Here is an 18,445-nt window from a genome sequence, read left to right on the forward strand (position 1 = left end):
CAAACCAACCTAATAGCTTTCTTTGACAGGAGAAGAACCCTTGTGGATGGGGGAGTTGTAGATGTGGTATAGCTTGACCTTTAATACTGTCTCGCATGACCTTCTCATAAACAAACTACAGAAATACAATCTAGATGGAGCTACTATAAGGTGGGTGCATAACTGGTTGGGAAAGCGTTCCCACAGAGTAGTTATCAGTGGTTCACAGTCAAGCTGGAATGGCATATCAAGTGGGATCCAACAGAGATCAGTTCTGGGTCTGGTTCTGTCCAATATCTTCATCTATGATTTACATAATGGCATAGAAAGCATAATGGCATAGAAAGCACACTTACAAAGTTTGCGGACGATACCAAGCTGGGAGGGGTTGCAATTAATGAAATTAAATGAATTAAAGGATAGAATTAAAACTCAAAATGATCTGGACAAACTGGAGAAATGGTCTGAAGTAAACAGGATGAAATTCAATAAGGACAAATGCAAAGCATTCCCCTTAGGAAGGAGCAATCAGCTGTGCACACACAGAATGGGAAATGACTATGTAGGAAGGAGTACTGCTGAAAGGGATCTGGGGGTCATCCCGAATCACAAGCTAAATATGAGTCAACAGCGTAACGCTATTGGGGGAAAAAAAAAAAAAAGCAAACATCATTCTGGAATGTCTTAGTAGGCGTGTTGTAAGCAAGACAAGAAGTAATTCTTCCATTCTACTCCACACTTATGAGGCCTTAACTGGATTATTGTGTCCAGTTCTGGGTGCCACATTTCAGGAAAGATGTGGACAAACTGAAGAAAGTCCAGAGAAGAGCAACAAAAATGATTAAAGGTCTAAAAAACATGACCTGTGAGAAAAGATTGAAAAAATTGGGTTTGTTTAGTCTGGAGAAGGGAAGACTGAGAGGGGACATGTTAACAGTTTTCAAGTACATAAAAGGTTGTTACAAGGAGGAGGGAGGTAAATTGTTCTCCTTAACCTCTGAGGAAAGGACAAGAAGCAATGATCTTAAATTGCACCAAGGGAAGTTTAGGCTGGACGTTCGGAAAAACTTCCTAACAGTCAAAGTGCTTAAGCACGGGAATAAATTGCCTAGAATCTCCATCATTGGGGATTTTTAAGAGCAGGTTAAACAAACACCTGTCAGGGATGGTCTGAACAATACTTAGTCCTACCATGAGTAGGGCAGGGGACTGGACTAGATGACCTCTCGAGGTCCCCTTCAGTCCTAGGATTCTAACTGCATCCGTCAACAAGCAGCAACCATAATTTCTTAAATAAGGGTGATTCAAGGTGGATTAATACTTCATCTTTCCAATGTCTTTGATTGCTGCAACTGGAGTGGCTGCAGTTGAACTAACAATTTGGCAGGATTTCATAAATTCCAGGAGATACCAATTCCTTCATATTTATGCAGCTGCACCACCACCAATGATATATTGCAAAACTTCATGATTTAAAGTTAAGATCAGATGACATTCTTGCTTGTACTCCCTAGATTTTAGTTTGGGGATAAGGGAGCAGAGAAAGGAAAGAAATTTTCAATGGAAATTCCACAACACCAGAATTTGATTCCACTATTGATGGCTTAGGGAGGGGGAAGGGGAAGAAATCTGTTTCATGGCTCAGGAGTTTTGTCTAGACATTTAGTCAGTTTAGTTGTGCTTTATCTTGCAATATTTTTAAAACACCACAAATCGACACTATTTGCAAAGGTAAAACACACAGATAAGACTAATGTCCTGATGGTGCTAACTTACATTTGAATTCTGCAGCCTGAGTTTCTACTGACTGCTAGTATTAACTGCACACATTTTTGTCTACCATCCAGAACTCTGCTTCAGAAAAAGCTTTATTCAAAAACATCTTACCTCATTTTCTGAAGATCTTCTTGCGCTCTGGCTAATGCCGTTTCTGCAAGCTTTGCTCTGTGTTCTGTACATTTCAACTGTTCGAGGATCGCTGTGTTATCACTTAGTCCATTGGGGTATGAGATGTTTGTAGAATCATAAAGATCCTCTATGTCTAATGAAATAGAACAACAAATGTCAACCACTGTCAACTGACAGCATTACCTAATTACAGATGTGTATAAATATATCTATATAAAGGATAAATTAAGTGCCTGATGCTGCTACCTTCATTCATTAAACAGTATGTTATTCCACAAGTATCTTCATGGATAGGACTACTTGCAGAGCAAGGTAACACTTACCATAAGTGAGCATGGAGGAGGTGGGCCCTTAACACCAATACCCCAAAATTCTACCTTTCAAATGTGTCTGAATACTAGTCTTCATGACTTAACAAATCAGACGTTCTCTTTAGCTGAAGCCAATGAAGGCGGTACACCCTGCTTTGCCAATTACCTTAGCCAAGAGCGAGAAGGGCTATTAACTCAGAAGACAAGATGTTCTACAAGATGAAGGCTTTCATAACTAGCATGTGACAAAAAATATATTCATAGCCCTTCAAACTCATCCCTCAGGGCTGTTGTGGGGCTTAATAAAAATGTGTGAGATGCTTTGAGATCCATAGGTAAGTATAATTCATTATTATTAAAATAGTGCCTTGACTTCAAAACATAGGTCCAACCTTGCACCCGCTGAACACAGCAGGCATAACTGCCACTGGATGTCAATAATGAAGGATTAGGCCCCACCACACTTGGGAGATGGGGTTATCGTAATTGAGTCTCTTGCATGGTAGAGCAAACGGACCCTCTGGCTTGTCTTCCTTGACAAGCCAGAAACACTGCAGAGAAAATGAGCTTAGATTTAGGGACCAAATACACCTTTGTTTTGATCTCATGAAGCAATGCTTTTCTGGGGGGCATTGCACAAGGCCAACAAGAGCTGTGGCAACAGAACTTCTCGAACCAGTGACACTGGAACACTTTTTACAGTGCGAGTGCTGAAAGCCAGTGATCCCCAAAATTTTTACTTCACACCCTTTACTCCTATCTATTCCACTTCTTCCCAGAGCAGGGGCCAAGACCAGGCCATGGCTCCGGGAGGAGGCGGGTGAGGGAAGATGCAGACAGAAGTTAGGGAGCTGAGACTGGGACCATAGCTGGGGGTGGCCGCCGGGACCCCAGGGCACAGTGCCAGGAGCAGAGCCCTGGGCACAGGGCCGACAGCAGATGGGTCCCTGGGCACAGGGCCAGCGGCCAGGACCCCACACAAAACCTGGGGGTCCGGCAGCACCCCCTGCATCCCTAGTTCCCACGCCTATGTTTAGAACTAGTTAGGGTCATGGAGGATGGGGGAAATAATGCTTCCACACCACTCAGAACAGGAAACAAAATCAGTATCCCTTCCCTAAAGGCAGTCCCCAAAATGAGGGTCAGGAGGAGGATGCAGGGCAGAAAACTGCTGAGAGGGAGAGAGCGCAAGCATGGAACATGTTAGAAACCATCAAAAAATTTACAATGGAGATACACAGTAAAGCACATATAAAGCCACAGAACAGGATTGAAGTGGATGTCAAAGCCATAACAAGCCATTGGTAAGATAGTCATGAAGCACAGGACATTGCTCCTGAAGATCTGGAGAGAGCCTTCTTATTTAGGTTTGGTCAAGCAGCTTGGAAGTTACTTCAGTAGATCAACAGCAAAATCACAGCGTTCTCTAGATACAGTTTGGATCTTCTAAAAAATGAACTAGAGATATACAGAGAGAATAATGTCTAGTAACAGGAATAACTGGATTTAAAAATCATACCCCAGCTGATAGGTACATACTCATTTTACCCAATAGATGAAAGTGAGAGACACATTTACAGCATAATTTTCTGAAGTGTTGAGCACCTCCAACTCCTTATAACATCAAATGGAGCTGTGAGTACACAGCACCTCTGGAAATCTGGCCCTTTGCAACTTGCTCGAGGATCACATTGCAAGTCAGCGGTACAGTCAGAAAAATCCCAATATGAGTTGGTTAGGAAAGGGAAACAATCCCGCATTCCCTATCTTGGGTGCTACTGCAGTACAGAAAGTTCTAATTAGGACTGGGCCCCCCTTGTGCTAGGTAGCGTACAAACATAGAAGGACACGGTCCCCGCCCTAAACAAAAAAAGCCTTACAATTTAAATGAAGGAAAGATGCGCCAAGTGAGTGACAAAATAGTATTGGGAAAGGGGAGGAAGAATACAGATAACACAAATATAAGTCGTGAGAGATAAACTCAAGTGATTTATATAGGTCATCAGAATTCCAAGGTGGAAATACAAATGTATAATTTCATCATATTATTGTATTTGTTAGGTACCTAATGAAAGATAACCAATACAAAATGTGACGTAGTTTTCAATTACACAGATTACTACCTCTAATGTGTTTATTTGTAGGTGATCGGATTAATTTTAAGTACCCAAATGTGATATATAAAGACAATGTTTTGCTGCAGCATAAGAATGGAAATTCCATAAACATTTAGAGTTAAGTGTGACACTCCCTCCCCAATCTGTTCATACAACCTTTTATTTATTTATTTATGTATTTTAAGGATACAAAATATTCATAGAACACTTCATTTGAACATTTTGGATAGTCCATTGCCCTGGGAAATGTAAATCTAGCCCATCTACATCTAGGGATATTGTCTCACCTGGGATGTACTAAACTATGAAAGGGGCGAGGTCCCTTATTGTTCTAGTAAGGCTATACTCTGATTGAAAAGTCTTACCAAACTGAAGTAATAGATCATCTTCTAGCTCTGGTTTCAAGTACTTCTCTTCCTCCCACGGCAGTGGGCTGCTGAGAGAATTCAAGTATTCTGCAGTTGGTTTCTAGACAAAAAAAGTTAAATGAGCATGTGAAATAAGGTTCTTAAAAATCATAGGACCTTAGTTTAAAAAGTAAACTACAAGACGTAAGTAAGTTAGTTTCACTTTTCTCCATCATTAAAATCACCTGGGCTACAAGTGTCTAAATGACTTATTAAAATAACCTTGTAGCAAAAGCTGAGAGAGAAGCATTACTTGGCAACATGACATAGAGCAGAGGTTCTTAACCTTTTTCTTTCTGAGGCCCCCACAACATGCTATAAAACCTCCAGGCCCTACTTGTTCCACAACAACTGTTTTTCTGCATATAAAAGCCAGGGCTAGCATTAAGAGGTAGCAAGCAGGGCAACTGCCCAGGGCCCCATGCCACAAATGGCCCCGCAAAGCTAAGTTGCTCAGGCTTCAGCCTCAGCCCCAAGTGGCAGGGCTTGGGGGCCCAGGCTTCAGCACCACATGGCAGGGGCTTTCTGCCCTGAGTCACAGTGAGTCTAATGCCGACCCTGCTTAAGGACCCCCTGAAACCTGCTAGCAGCCCCCCAGGGGGCCCAGGGTCCCTGGTTGAGAACTGCTGAAGTAGAGAAAGCTACTCCTGGATTCTAAATCTGGCTCTGACAACAACTGTGACTTGGAGCAAGTCACTTAGAGCCCAGTTTTTACAAGTGCTGAGCCTCACAGCTCTAATTAGCTGTATATGTTCAGCACATCTTGAGGGGAAAAAATCAGGCTCGAAACATCAGTTTCTCGATTTGCAACATCACAACAATTACCTACCTCACAGGACTAACAGTAAGATGTAACTAACTAACCAGTCCATACAACCTGAAGATGAAAACATGCCCAGGCATTACAGGTCTCAAAAATGCTAAGTTGTGTAAGAGCCCATCCATGCTAAAACTAAACTGAATCAGGAGAAAGTTACAACATGTTCATAAGTTGTAGTGTACACAGGCACATGAAGCGGTCCCAACTACACTACAGCTCTGAACCAGATATCCTGACATCAGTAAAACAGAGACAGGGCCTGAAACAATCAAATTAGAAGTGAGCAATACTTCCAATCCTACTTTGGGTTCTCTCCTTTTGCACTTTCTACCCACCTCATGTAATCTTACCTTAACTACCAGAGAATGATTCTGAACAGACATGGATCCAGCGGCAAGGAAACCCCCTCCCTAAACTGAATGGAGCAGCAGCTGCTATTCCAGCTGTGGCCAGACTGGTAGGTAAATTCCACTCATTTCATCAAACCCCAATATGCAGCACAATCACACGAAGGCCAATTACTTGGACTTTATAGGAGACTGGAAATATTGCCCTGGAATGAATACATCTTGTGTCTCAATTTTAAAATATTTTTCATTTATTTAAGGTGGATTTTACTAAATAAAAACTAAAAGCCACTTAAACTGCTCAGAGATCTGCATAAATTCATTTATAAATTTTAAAACAATTTCCACAATTACTTATTTCTAGAGACTTAATATAGAATTATTCCGTAAAAACACATTCAAAATATTTTTCCCCATGCACAAAGTAAAAAATTGAAGTAATAAACTGTCCACTTACCTTCATTCTAACAAAGTTTATTAGCTTAATGTATCCATAAAACTCAAGTGCTGAAAAAGAAAAAAAGCTCATGTTACAATAAAAAAAAAAATCACATATTTTACAATAGTGCAAATGTTAATTAGTTGTTCAATTGGCCAGTGTTCCCAGGGGTGCACACTATTATTTAGTGCAGTGTTCCTACCTTCATTTGCTATCTACATTATTCTGATATTTTTCTTCAGGACTTAAGTGTCAGATCCTTTAATTCAGTCTTCAGTTTATATTTGCAACATACTAAAAACCAAACACATGTAAACATAGCTTATCTAACAGGGAATTCTGTCACTTAGCAAACAGCTTTCCACCTGGCTTGCTCAGAAAGGCAGCAACATCTACAGTAACATCGATAGTAAGAGTCTTTGGCTAGAAACCTGAGTATAAATGCTGGTATCCCGTGACAATTTTGATACACATTAGCAGCTTTCTAATTATTGAATAAACTCTGTCAGCTAGGACTAATTTATGACAAACAATCCCTTAAACTGGCTTTGTAGCACAGTAACAAAAGTGGTTTAAACATATCCCATATTCGCTATACGATGACAGCAACAGAACTATTCCATTAGGTTGCTATATTAATCCATCATTTACTCTAGTTCAAACCAGCAAGTGACCCATGCTGCAGAGAAAGATGAAAGGCCTCCCCTCCCCTTGCCAACCCCCGTCTGTCAATCTGACCTGGGAGGAAATTCCTTCCCTACCTCAAATACAGCGATCAGTAAAACCTTGAACACGTGGGCAAAACCCAGCAGATAGATACCTGGGAAATAATTCTCTGTCATAACTCAGAGCCCTCCCCATCTAGTGTTCCACCTCCGGTGATTGAGATATTTGCTAATAGCAGTCACAGATTGCCTACAATGGCATATGACCTATCTAACCTCCCACAATCCCTTCCACAAATTTATCAAGCTCAGTGTTAAAACAAGATAGGTTTTTTGCCTCCACAACTCCCACTGGAAGGCTGTTCCAGAACTTTATTCCTCTGATAGTTAGAAACCTTCATCAAATTTCAAACCTAAACTTATTGATGGACAGTTTATATCCATTTGTTCTTGGGCTAACATTGGCCCTTAACTTAAATAACTCGTCTCGCTCCCTGGTATTTATCGCTCTGATGCATCTGGACAGAGCAATCATATCTCCCCTCCACCTTCCTTTGGTTAGGCTAAACAAGCAAAGCTCCTTAAGTCTCCTCTCATAAGGTAGGTTCTCCATTCTTCTGTTCATCCTGGTAGCCCTTCTCTGCACCTGTTCCAGTTTAAATTCATCTTTCTTAAACGGGAGAGACCAGAATTACACAAAGTATTCCAGATGAGGTCTCACCAGTGCCTTGTATAAGGATACAAACACTTCCCTGTCTCTACTGTAAATACCTCGCCTGATGCATCCTAGGATTGCAGAAGCCTTTTTTCATGGCTGCATCACATTGGCAGCTCACCGTCATCCTGTGACCGATGAATATACCCATGTCCTTCTCCTTCGCAGTCACTTTCAACAGATATGTCCCCAGCTTATAGCAAAAATTCTTGTTGTTAATCCCCAAGTGCACCTTTCACACTGAACTATTAAATTTCATCCAATTTCTATTACTTCAGTTTTCAAGGTCACCACATCTTGTATGAGAGTAGTCACCAACCAGTCGAACGTGATTGACTGGTCAATCCTAGAGGCTCTCCCACTCAATCGCAATCTCCGGTGGCGCAGCGGGGCTACCACTTAGACAGGCTCCATGCCTGACCCAGCCCCCCGCCACTCCCAGAAGCGACCAGCACACCCCATGACCCTGGGGAAGAGGGGCAAGGGGCCTCCCTGCACACGCTGCTCCTGCCCTCAAGCACCGCCCCCACAGCTCCCATTGGCCAAGAATGGGGAGCTGTGGCCAATGGGAACTGCGGAGGCAGTACTTGCAGAGAGGGGGTAGTGTGCAGAGCCACGTGCCACCCGCCTCAGGAGTGCATTGGCCCCTTCCGGGAGTGGCATGGGGCTGGGGTAGGCAGGGAGCTGCCCTGCCTACCAGAGGTAAGGGCTGCCCGGCAGGAGGCCGCAACCCAACTCCCAGACCCTTCCCGGAGCCAGCACCCTGAACCCCCTCCTGCACCCTGAACCCCAGCCCTGACCCCCCCCAGACCCCATACCACCTCCTGCACCCTAACCCCCTGCCCCAGGCACAGCTCAGAGCGCCCCCTCCCACACTGCAAATCTCTCAGCCCCAGCCCAGAGCCCAAACCCTCTCCTGAACCCCAACCCACTACCCCATCCTGGTGAAAGTGAGTGAGGGTGGCGGAGAGTGAGTGATGGGGGGGGGGGGGGGCTTTGGGAAAGGGGCAGGGCCTCGGGGAAGAGGCGAGATAGATCCTGGGTTGCCCTTAAATTCACAAAGTGATCTTGGGCATAAAAAGGTGGGAGACCACTTTTGAAGGATATTCCAGTCCTCCTCCACACTGGAGTTATCTCCCAACTTTGTGACAACCACAAATTTTATTAGCACACCACCACTTTTTGGGCCAAGTTCATGAATGAAAGTATTAAATAAGACTGGCCCCAGGACCAACTTTTGAGGAACTCTACTCTCTCAACCCTCTCTCAAGCCTGACAGTTCACCTTTCAGCATGACCCGTTGTAGTCTCCCCCTTACCTAGTTCTGCCTTTTGATTCTTGTATTAATCCCTATCTTTTCCAATTTAACTATTATTTCCCATATGGAACTGTAGCAAATGCTTTACTGAAATCCAAGTAGATTAGATCTATTGTATTTCTTTTGTCTAGAAAATCAACCTCATCTTTCTTTGAGAAGATAACTGGTTTGGCGCAATCTACCCTTTGTAAAAGTATGTTATATTTTACCACAATTACATTTATTTCTGTATCCTGAACTACTCTCTCTTTCCAAATTTGTTCTAAGACCTTGCACAGAATTGAGGTCAAACTAATGTGCCTGTAGTTTCCCAGATCACTCCCCTCCTCCCCCCACTGCCTCTTAAATATATACTATATATAGGTACTATATTTGAAATTCTGCAGTCATAGGGCACGATCTTCAAGTTCACAGATTCAATAAAAATCCTTGCTATTGGGCTTGCAATTTCAAGTGGTAGTTCCTTTATTATTGGATGGAGATTATCCAGGCTCCCTGATTTGGTCCCATTAAGCTGTTTGAGTTTGGCTTCCATCTCAGATGTGGTAATTTCTACTTCTGTATCCCCATTAGTCACCCTGCCACCGCCCCCAAACTCCTGATTACTCTTCTTAAAAACTGAGGCAAAGTATTAGTGTAGGTGTTGAGCCATACTTACATTACTTTAATCTCCATCCCATCGTCAGTGCTTAGTGGTGTTTTCTTTTTATTTATATGGTTAAAGAACCTTTTACTATTGGTTTTAATTTCCTTTGTAAGATCCAATTCTGCTTGGCTTTTAGCAGTCATCACTTTTTTTCCCCTCCTATACTTCCTGACCTTCAAGAGGTAGCTTTCCTGGCTGATCCATCCCTTCTTTCTTTACTTGCAAGCTCTCTTAATAACCTGTTTGAGATCCCTGTTCATCCAGTTTCATCTGCAACCCTTCCCTATATTCCCTCTCAACCCCCACTTTGCTTGACATGCAGGCTTCTGAAACTTTTAAGTCAAAGTTGCAGAAACTAATTCGAAGCCTCCTCCATATTCAAATCCTTGAATTCTTCACACTCAAGTCCACTTCCCTAATTTTTATAAAGTCTGTCCTCTTAAAATCAAGGGCCCCTAGTTGCAGACCTATTTTTGCTTATCCTTCCATTTATCTTAAACTGAATTAACTCATGATTTCTTGAACCAAGGTTGTTCTCTACAACCAATTCTTTTGTGAGGTCACCATTACTTATGAATATTAAGTCTTGTTGGTTTGGTGACTATTTGGTGTGTCAGCTATCACATCCAGGAATATCTGGGCCCTACAATTATTAGTAGCACTTGTGTCCAATCTAAAGATGGGAAATTAAAATTTTCCCATTAACAAACAATTCCAAGAGTATTTATTTCATTAAAAATATTGAAGAGGTCTCTATCCACATGAAAACCAGTGTTAAAGACCCCAAACTCCATCCCATGGAACCTCTGTTACCTTTCTTCCCCAAAGTAAATCTGAACCCATAGATTCCATTTTATCTATTCCATCACTTCTAATTTCTGTATTGTCTACCTGGTCATTAATATACAATGCTACTCCACCACCTTTATGTCTATTACTGTGTTTCCTGAACAGCACATGCCTGTCAATACCTCCCTATCTAGGTTCTTATTACCACTGTAATATCTTAGTACCTGAGTGCCTGTAATTCCATCAGTTTCCCCCCCACCCGCTTCACATCAAAGTCCCCTCACTCGGCACTCCCATACTTACCACCCTGCTTTAACTTCTCCCTATTCTCTTAACATCCAATCCACATCCTCCTCTCTCCCTAGTAGTTAATTTCCAAGATTTATCCTACACTACTTGTAGAACCATGACAGGGGCCCTGGTTACAGCATGACTGCCCTGACACCATAAAGCAGTTCTATTCTGCAGTGTAGATAGGTCCTATTTAACATTATCTAAACCCCAATATGTCAAAAGGATAACAGCCTTTTAAGATGGGTCCCCTGGCAATAGCAGAATTATAAATGTAGATGGGACTGCACCCCGTGAAAAACAGCTGAGGCATTTTCAGATCTAAGCACAAACATGGTTCAGGATAGCAGGTATGAAAAAGCAGAAAGAGCTAACCAAGGAAGATGGCTCCTGGGTAGATGCACTCAGCTATATTAGCAGTAACGGTCAGACGCTGTTCACACTTAACTGACACTGTCTACAGTTTAGACAGAGCTTTACTGATCGAAATAAAAGTACAAAAAGGGCCAAACATGGAAATGTTGTGTAGGAATTTTATTAGACTTAGTAGAGCATACATGGCCCAGACAGAAATAGGTTTTGTTTCCCGAGTCTTCAGAAGGAGGTTTTTGTTCTTTTTAAAATGACTTTCCTTTCTTGGTCCACAAAAACATTTATTTAAATAAAATGTCATTTCATGACAAAGAGTTATAAATTATCACAGAAGTACTTACCATGCTTATGGATCATATTACTAATATTAAATTGATGCTCCGATTTACAGTGGGAAAATGTATCTTCAGCAGAACTGAACAGCCTGCAGGTAAAAAGAGAGAAATGAATATACATTGAGTCAATAGTATTAAAACACTAATCTAAATTGAGATTGTTTAGAGCGAGGTGTGACACGCATGCAAAAGAACTAACCTAACCCATGCTGCTGCTATAAATCATTTAAACAAACTTTTGCATTTTAGCTGAGGAAGTATTAAGTGGTGCCTAAATATTTCTTACACTACACAACTTTGTTGTGGTAGGTAATTGTTTTCTGTGGAGTGCTTTGAGGTAAGGTGATACACAAACACCAAGATTTTTGTTTTAAAAATTTCCCACAAGTGTCTTCTTTACCAGTAAAAACAACAAGGAGTCCTTGTGGCATCTTAGAGACTAACACATTTATTTGAGCATAAGCTTTCGTGGGCTATAATCCACTTCGTCAAATGCATGGAGTGGAAAATATATATTTATACCTGCTTACTGTATCACATGAAAAGATGGAAGTTGCCTTAACAAGTGGTTGGGTCAGTGCTAATGAGGCCAATTCACTTAGGGTGGATGTGGCCATTCCCAACAGTTGTCAAGAAGGTATGAGTATCCACTATGGATGTAGAAGCTCTCCACACCAACATTCCACACAAAGATGAACTATAAGCCATCAGGAACAGTATCCCCGATAACGTCATGGCAAACCTGGTGGCTGAGCTTTGTGACTTTGTCCTCACCCACAACTATTTCAGATTTGGGGACAATTTATACCTTCAAGTCAGCGGCACTGCAATGGGTACCCGCTTGGTCCCACAGTATGCCAAATTTTTATGGCTGACTTAGAACAAAGCTTCCTCAGCTCTCGTCCCCTAGTGCCCTTACTCTACTTGCGCTACACTGATGACATCTTCATCATCTGGACCATGGGAAGGAGGCCCTTGAAGAATTCCACCTGGATTTCAACAATTTCCACCCCACCATCAACCTCAGCCTGGACCAGTCCACACAAGAGATCCACTTCCTGGACACTATAGTACAAATAAGCGATGGTCACATAACCACCACCCTATACCGGAAACCTACTGACCACTACACTTACCTACATGCCTCCAGCTTTCACCCAGACCACATCACACAATCCATTGTCTACAACCAAGCCCTAAGATACAATTGCATTTGTGCCAATCCCTCAGACAGAGACAAACACCGACAGGACCTCTATCAGGCATTCTTAAAACTACAATACAATGGTGAATGAAAATCAATAACTTAAAAAAAAATTTTTAATGGGATTTTTTTTATTTAAATTGGATTTCTTTGATAAAATGCTTTTTGAGGAAAAAACCTATCTAAAGATAGTTTTAATTAAGACACATTATACTCAAAGATATCTCATCATGGAATAGGGATTATAAATTCTAATTCTATAATATGAGACAATATATTCATGTAATGTTTAAGAAAAGTTTTGTAAATGAGTTCCAATAGTTCATGGATTAGGGATTTATGGGATTCCAGGGGCTTCTGTATAGATTATTTAGGATAATCTTTCTATCTATCCAATGGGACTCAGTGCTCAGTCTAGAAGATACCATCAGAGATGCTTAGTTTTACAGTTCTCAAAGTGTGGATTTGTCTCTCCAGAGATAACATGCTCGTTAACAGCAAAAAAAATTTAAAATAAATAAAAAAATATATAGAGGTGAGAAATAACAGACCTCAACCCTATTGTTCCTCTGAAAATTTGTGTACAAAGAGTCAATCCCTTGCCTTTCTCCAAAAGTGCAAAGTTTCAAAAAGTTCAATGAATAGAAGATTGTTGGGGGCGGAATAGCTCTAGACAAGGAGAAGTCTGGAGATAAATGTGAGAAGGAAGGTACAGGCAGCAGAAACAAAAGTGAAACTGAGCAACATATTCCAGCATATTGAGGTCTTTCTGAGTGTAGCCTTCGTTGATTTGATATCTACCGTACCATTCTCTCACTAGAAGGGAAAACCTAGAATCATAGAATATCAGGGTTGGAAGGGACCTCAGGAGGTCATCTATTCCAACCCCCTGCTCAAAGTAGGACCAATCCCCAACTAAATCATCCCAGCCAGGACTTTGTCAAGCCTGACCTTGGAAACCTCTAAGGAACGAGATTCCACCACCTCCCTAGGTAACCCATTCCAGTGCTTCACCACCCTCCTAGTTTTTCCTAACATCCAACCTAGACCTCCCCCTCATTCTTCTCTTCCACAGACTAAACAATCCCAGTTCCCTCAGCCTCTCCTCATAAGTCATATGCTCCAGCCCCCTTATAACTTTTGTTGCCTTCCGCTCGACTCTTTCCAATTTTTCCACATCCTTCTTGTAGTGTGGGTCCCAAAACTGGACACAGTACTCCAGATGAGGCCTCACCGATGTCGAATAGAGAGGAATGATCACGTCCCTCGATCTGCTGGCAATGCCCCTACTTATACAACCCAAAATGCCGTTAGCCTTCTTGGCAACAAGGGCACACTGTTGACTCATATCCAGCTTTTCGTCCACTGTAACCCCTAGGTCCTTTTCTGCAGAACTGCCTAACCATTCGGTCTTTAGTCTGTAGCAGTGCATGGGATTCTTCCGTCCTAAGTGCAGACTCTGCACTTGTCCTTGTTGAACCTCATCAGATTTCTTTTGGCCCAATCCTCCAATTTGTCTAGGTCCCTCTGTATCCTATCTACCACTTCTCCCAGTTTAGTGTCATTGGCAGACTTGCTGAGGATGCAGTCCATGCCATCCTCCAGATCATTAATGAAGATATTGAACAAAACCGGCCCAAGGACCGACCCTTGGGGCACTCCGCTTGATACCAGCTGCAAACTAGACATGGAGCCATTGATCGCTACTCATTGAGCCCAACGATCTAGCCAGCTTTCTATCCACCTTACAGTCCATTCATCTAGCCAATACTTCTTTTACTTGCTGGCAAGAATACCGTGGGAGACCGTATCAAAAGTGTTGCTAAAGTCAGCAGGCCGTAAAAGAGACCCAGTTTGGGATAAGAATCGTTCAAGAAATATATGTTTGCTGATGATGTTTTAAAGAAAGTCACACCAGTGAACTGGTGGAAGTCACTTAAGCACTTGGATTCAGAGACTGTTGAAGTGAGAATCTCACTTTTAACAGCAGTAGCTTCTTCTGCCGGTGTAGAAAGAATATTTTCTTCCTTTGGACTAATTCATTCCAAATTGAGAAATCGTTTGGGATCTGAAAAAGCAGAAAAGTCTCTGAGTTGTGAAAAATATGTATTAAGGTTATACCAACCAACAAGAATGCACTTATATGTAGAAATCCATGATTAAATCGAGTCTTCCTGACTAGTGATTTAAATCAAATCCACCCTGCACAATACCCACCTGGGGAATTGAAACTGATTGATGGAGCCAGAATGGTACCCAGAAGTCACCTACTACAGGATAGGCACAACAAAGAAAGTAACAGAATGTCACTAGCCATTATCTACAGCCCCCAACTAAAACCTGTTCAGCGCGCATCATCAAGGATCTACAACCTATCCTAAAGGATGATCCCCTCACTCTCACAGATCTTGGGAGACAGGCCAGTCCTCGCTTACAGACAGCCCCCCCAACCTGAAGCAAATACTCACCAGCAACTACACACCACACACCAGAAACACTAACCCAGGAACCAATCCCTGCAACAAACCCCGTTGCCAGCTCTGTCCTAGAGGGATACAGTTTTGAGAAACCAGCAAATTACTACATCTCTGCTACCTTTTGAAACCATAGTAACTCACCTGTACATATATTTTTTACCCACTTTAATCTCTCACTAACTCCCCGTGTAGACAGCACTATGTAAGCAGGAGAGCTTCTCTCACCCACATAGTTACTGTCTCTCAGGGAGGTGGATTAACTAAGCCTATTGGACAAGCTCTCTCCCATCATTTGAGAGGGTCAGGACTAAATCATTGCAGCTGTACTGATGCAGCATTTTAAGTGTAGATGTGCCCTTGGTTGATTATAGAATTGGCTCCCAGGGTTGTCTTTGGTGTGAGATCTAGGATGCAAATCCATCCAGGTGAGTGACCGGTCTCTTGGGATTGGGTGTAACATGAATATGTTGTGATTTTTGGGTGTAAATCACCATCTATATCACAGTCCAGCTTGCCTTGGTGGCAAGATAAACAGGAGCATCTAAAAGGACTGTCTGACTCCATTCTACGACTAGAATCATAAAACTTGAAGGGACCTCGAGAGGTCATCTAGTCGAGTCCCCTGCACTCAAGGCAGGGCTAAGTATTATCTAGACCATCCCTGACAGGTGTTTGTCCAACCTGCTCTTAAAAAGCCCCAACGATGGAGATTCCACAATCTCCCTAGCCAATTTATTCCAGTGCTCAACCACTCTGACAGTTAGAAAGTTTTTCCTAATGTCTAACCTAAATTTCCGTTGGTGCAATTTAAGCCTATTGTGTCTTGTCCTATCCTCAGAGGTTAAGAACAACAACTTTTCTCCCTCCTCCTTGTAACAACCTTTTATGTACTTAATAAACTGTTACGTCCCCTCTCTGTCGTCTCTTCTCCAGACTAAACAAACCCAATTTTTTCCATCTTCCCTCATAGGTCATGGTTTTCTAGACCTTTAATCATTTTTGTTGCTCTTCTCTGGACTTTCTCCAATTTGTCCACATTTTTCCCGAAATGTAGTGCCCAGAAACAGACACAACACTGCAGTTGAGGCCAAATCAGCGCGGAGCAGAATGGAAGAATTACTTCTCGTGTTTTGCTTACAATATTCCTGCTAATACAGCCCAGAATAATGTTTGCTTTTTCTAAAGTGTTACACTGCTGACTCATATTTAGCTTGTGATCCACTATGACCCCCAGATCCCTTTCCGCAATACTCCTTCCTGGGCAATCATTTCCCATTTTGTATGTGTGCAACTGATTGTTCCTTCCTAAGTGATGTACTTTTCATTTGTCCTTATTGAATTTCATCCTATTTACTTCAGACCATTACTCCAGTTTGTCCAGATCATTTTGAATTTTAATCCTATCCTCCACAGCACTTGCAACCCCTCCCAGCTTGGTATTGTCGGCAAACTTTATAAGTGTACTCTCTATGCCATTATCTAAACCATTGATGAAGATGTTGAACAGAACCAGACCCAGAACTGCACGTTCCCACTCGTCATGCCCTTCCAGCATGACCGTGAACCACTGATAACTACTCTCTGGGAACGCTTTTCCAACCCATTATGCACCCACCTTATAGTAGCTCCATCTAGGTTGTATTTCCCTAGTTTGTTTATGAGCAGGTCATGCGAGACAGTATCAAAAGACTTACTAAAGTCAAGATACATCACATCTACCACTTTCTCCCCATCCATAAGGTTTGTTGCCCTGTCAAAAAACGTTATCAGATTGGTTTGACACGATTTGTTTTTGACAAATCCATGCTGACTGTTACTTATCACCTCATTATCTTCTAAGTGTTTGCAAACTGATTTCTTAATTTTTTTTTTCCCCATTATCTTTCCGGGTACAGAAGTTAAACTGACTGGTCGGCAATTCCCCCAGTTGTAGTATAGACTATTGTAGTACTTTGGGAGTTCACATCTGGTACTGGGTTGATGAAATCTAATTGTGGAACATACCTCCAGTTTGGCGTGTCTGCCCTGCTTTTGACAGTCTGCCCTGAGGCAGGCAATCATAAGATACTCCAGACAATATGACACCCATGTCACATGAGAATAAAAGCCTCTATTTGTTGAGGAGTAGAGAGTGAAGAGAAAGATGGTCCTTTGTTTTCCTCCCAGAAACACAATCTTTCTAAAAAAAAGATGATTGCCCCCTACTTTAACCTTGGCCCAGCGGACTCTATCTCTTTATATCTATATCTTTCTAGCAAAAGAACTGCAAAATTCAAACTATGGATCTATTTATTTCCTCAACCTGTGCCCATCACTATCCCCACCTACAAACTAAAGTTAGTATTTATATTAGGATAGTGAGTTTGTGTGTGCGTTTTTTTGGAGGGGGGTGAGGGGGTGAGAGAACCTGGATTTGTGCAGGAAATGGCCCAACTTGATTATCATGCACATTGTGTAGAGAGTTGTCACTTTGGATGGGCTATTACCAGCAGGAGAGTGAGTTTGTGTGTGGGGGGGTGGAGGGTGAGAAAACCTGGATTTGTGCTGGAAATGGCCCAACTTGATGATCACTTTAGATAAGCTATTACCAGCAGGACAGTGGGGTGGGAGGAGGTATTGTTTCATGTTCTCTGTGTGTATATAAAGTCTGCTGCAGTTTCCATGGTATGCATCCGATGAAGTGAGCTGTAGCTCACGAAAGCTCATGCTCAAATAAATTGGTTAGTCTCTAAGGTGCCACAAGCACTCCTTTTCTTTTTGCGAATACAGACGAACACAGCTGTTACTCTGAAACATGTATTTATATTACAATGGCAACTAGAACTGCCAGCTGAGATCAGAGACCCTTTGTGCGAGGCATTGTAGAAACCTACAGCATCAGATCCTAAACTTTGGAATCGGAATTAAGCAGACAAGACATTCTGAATGGGAACAGAAACAGGGTCACAGAAAGGGAGCATGAGTTACCCACAATCACTCAGCAAATCAGCAGCAGAGGTGGGCTCGACTGACAGGAGAACACGCAAGAATTACGTGCCCTCGGGTATTTGTTTTGAGAAAACAGCACCGCAAACACAAACCGCTCGGCTGAAGGCAGGCGCTGCAGGCCCCAGCCGCCAGGCTGGCTGTAGGAGGCAAGCGGGTGCGAGAAGGGGGAAGGAAGGACATCACCCCAAGGAGCAGCGGACAACTGGGGAGCAGCTACGGCACGCCGCCCGCGGGGCCCCTCCCAGCCAGCATCAAGTCAGAAGCAGCCACAAGGGGCAGAGGTAGCCGCTCCCTCTTCGGCCCTCCAGCTCCCGGGG

At 42.5% G+C, this 18,445-nt stretch overlaps 1 protein-coding gene across 1 annotated transcript in view; it reads right to left on the reverse strand.

The window, feature by feature from the left end:
- The window catches only part of PRMT3 (protein arginine methyltransferase 3), a 102,647-nt gene that overhangs the window by 83,822 nt on the left and 380 nt on the right, over positions 1-18,445 (reverse strand). The window contains exons 3-6 of the mRNA XM_048854255.2: positions 11,466-11,548; positions 6,347-6,396; positions 4,681-4,783; positions 1,867-2,020 (exon numbers count right to left, since the gene is read on the reverse strand). Of these exons, the coding sequence (XP_048710212.2) occupies positions 1,867-2,020; positions 4,681-4,783; positions 6,347-6,396; positions 11,466-11,548 (390 nt within the window). The remainder of the gene's footprint in view (positions 1-1,866; positions 2,021-4,680; positions 4,784-6,346; positions 6,397-11,465; positions 11,549-18,445) is intronic.

Source organism: Caretta caretta, chromosome 6 (assembly GCF_965140235.1).
Source record: "Caretta caretta isolate rCarCar2 chromosome 6, rCarCar1.hap1, whole genome shotgun sequence".
Lineage (NCBI taxonomy): Eukaryota > Metazoa > Chordata > Testudines > Cheloniidae > Caretta > Caretta caretta.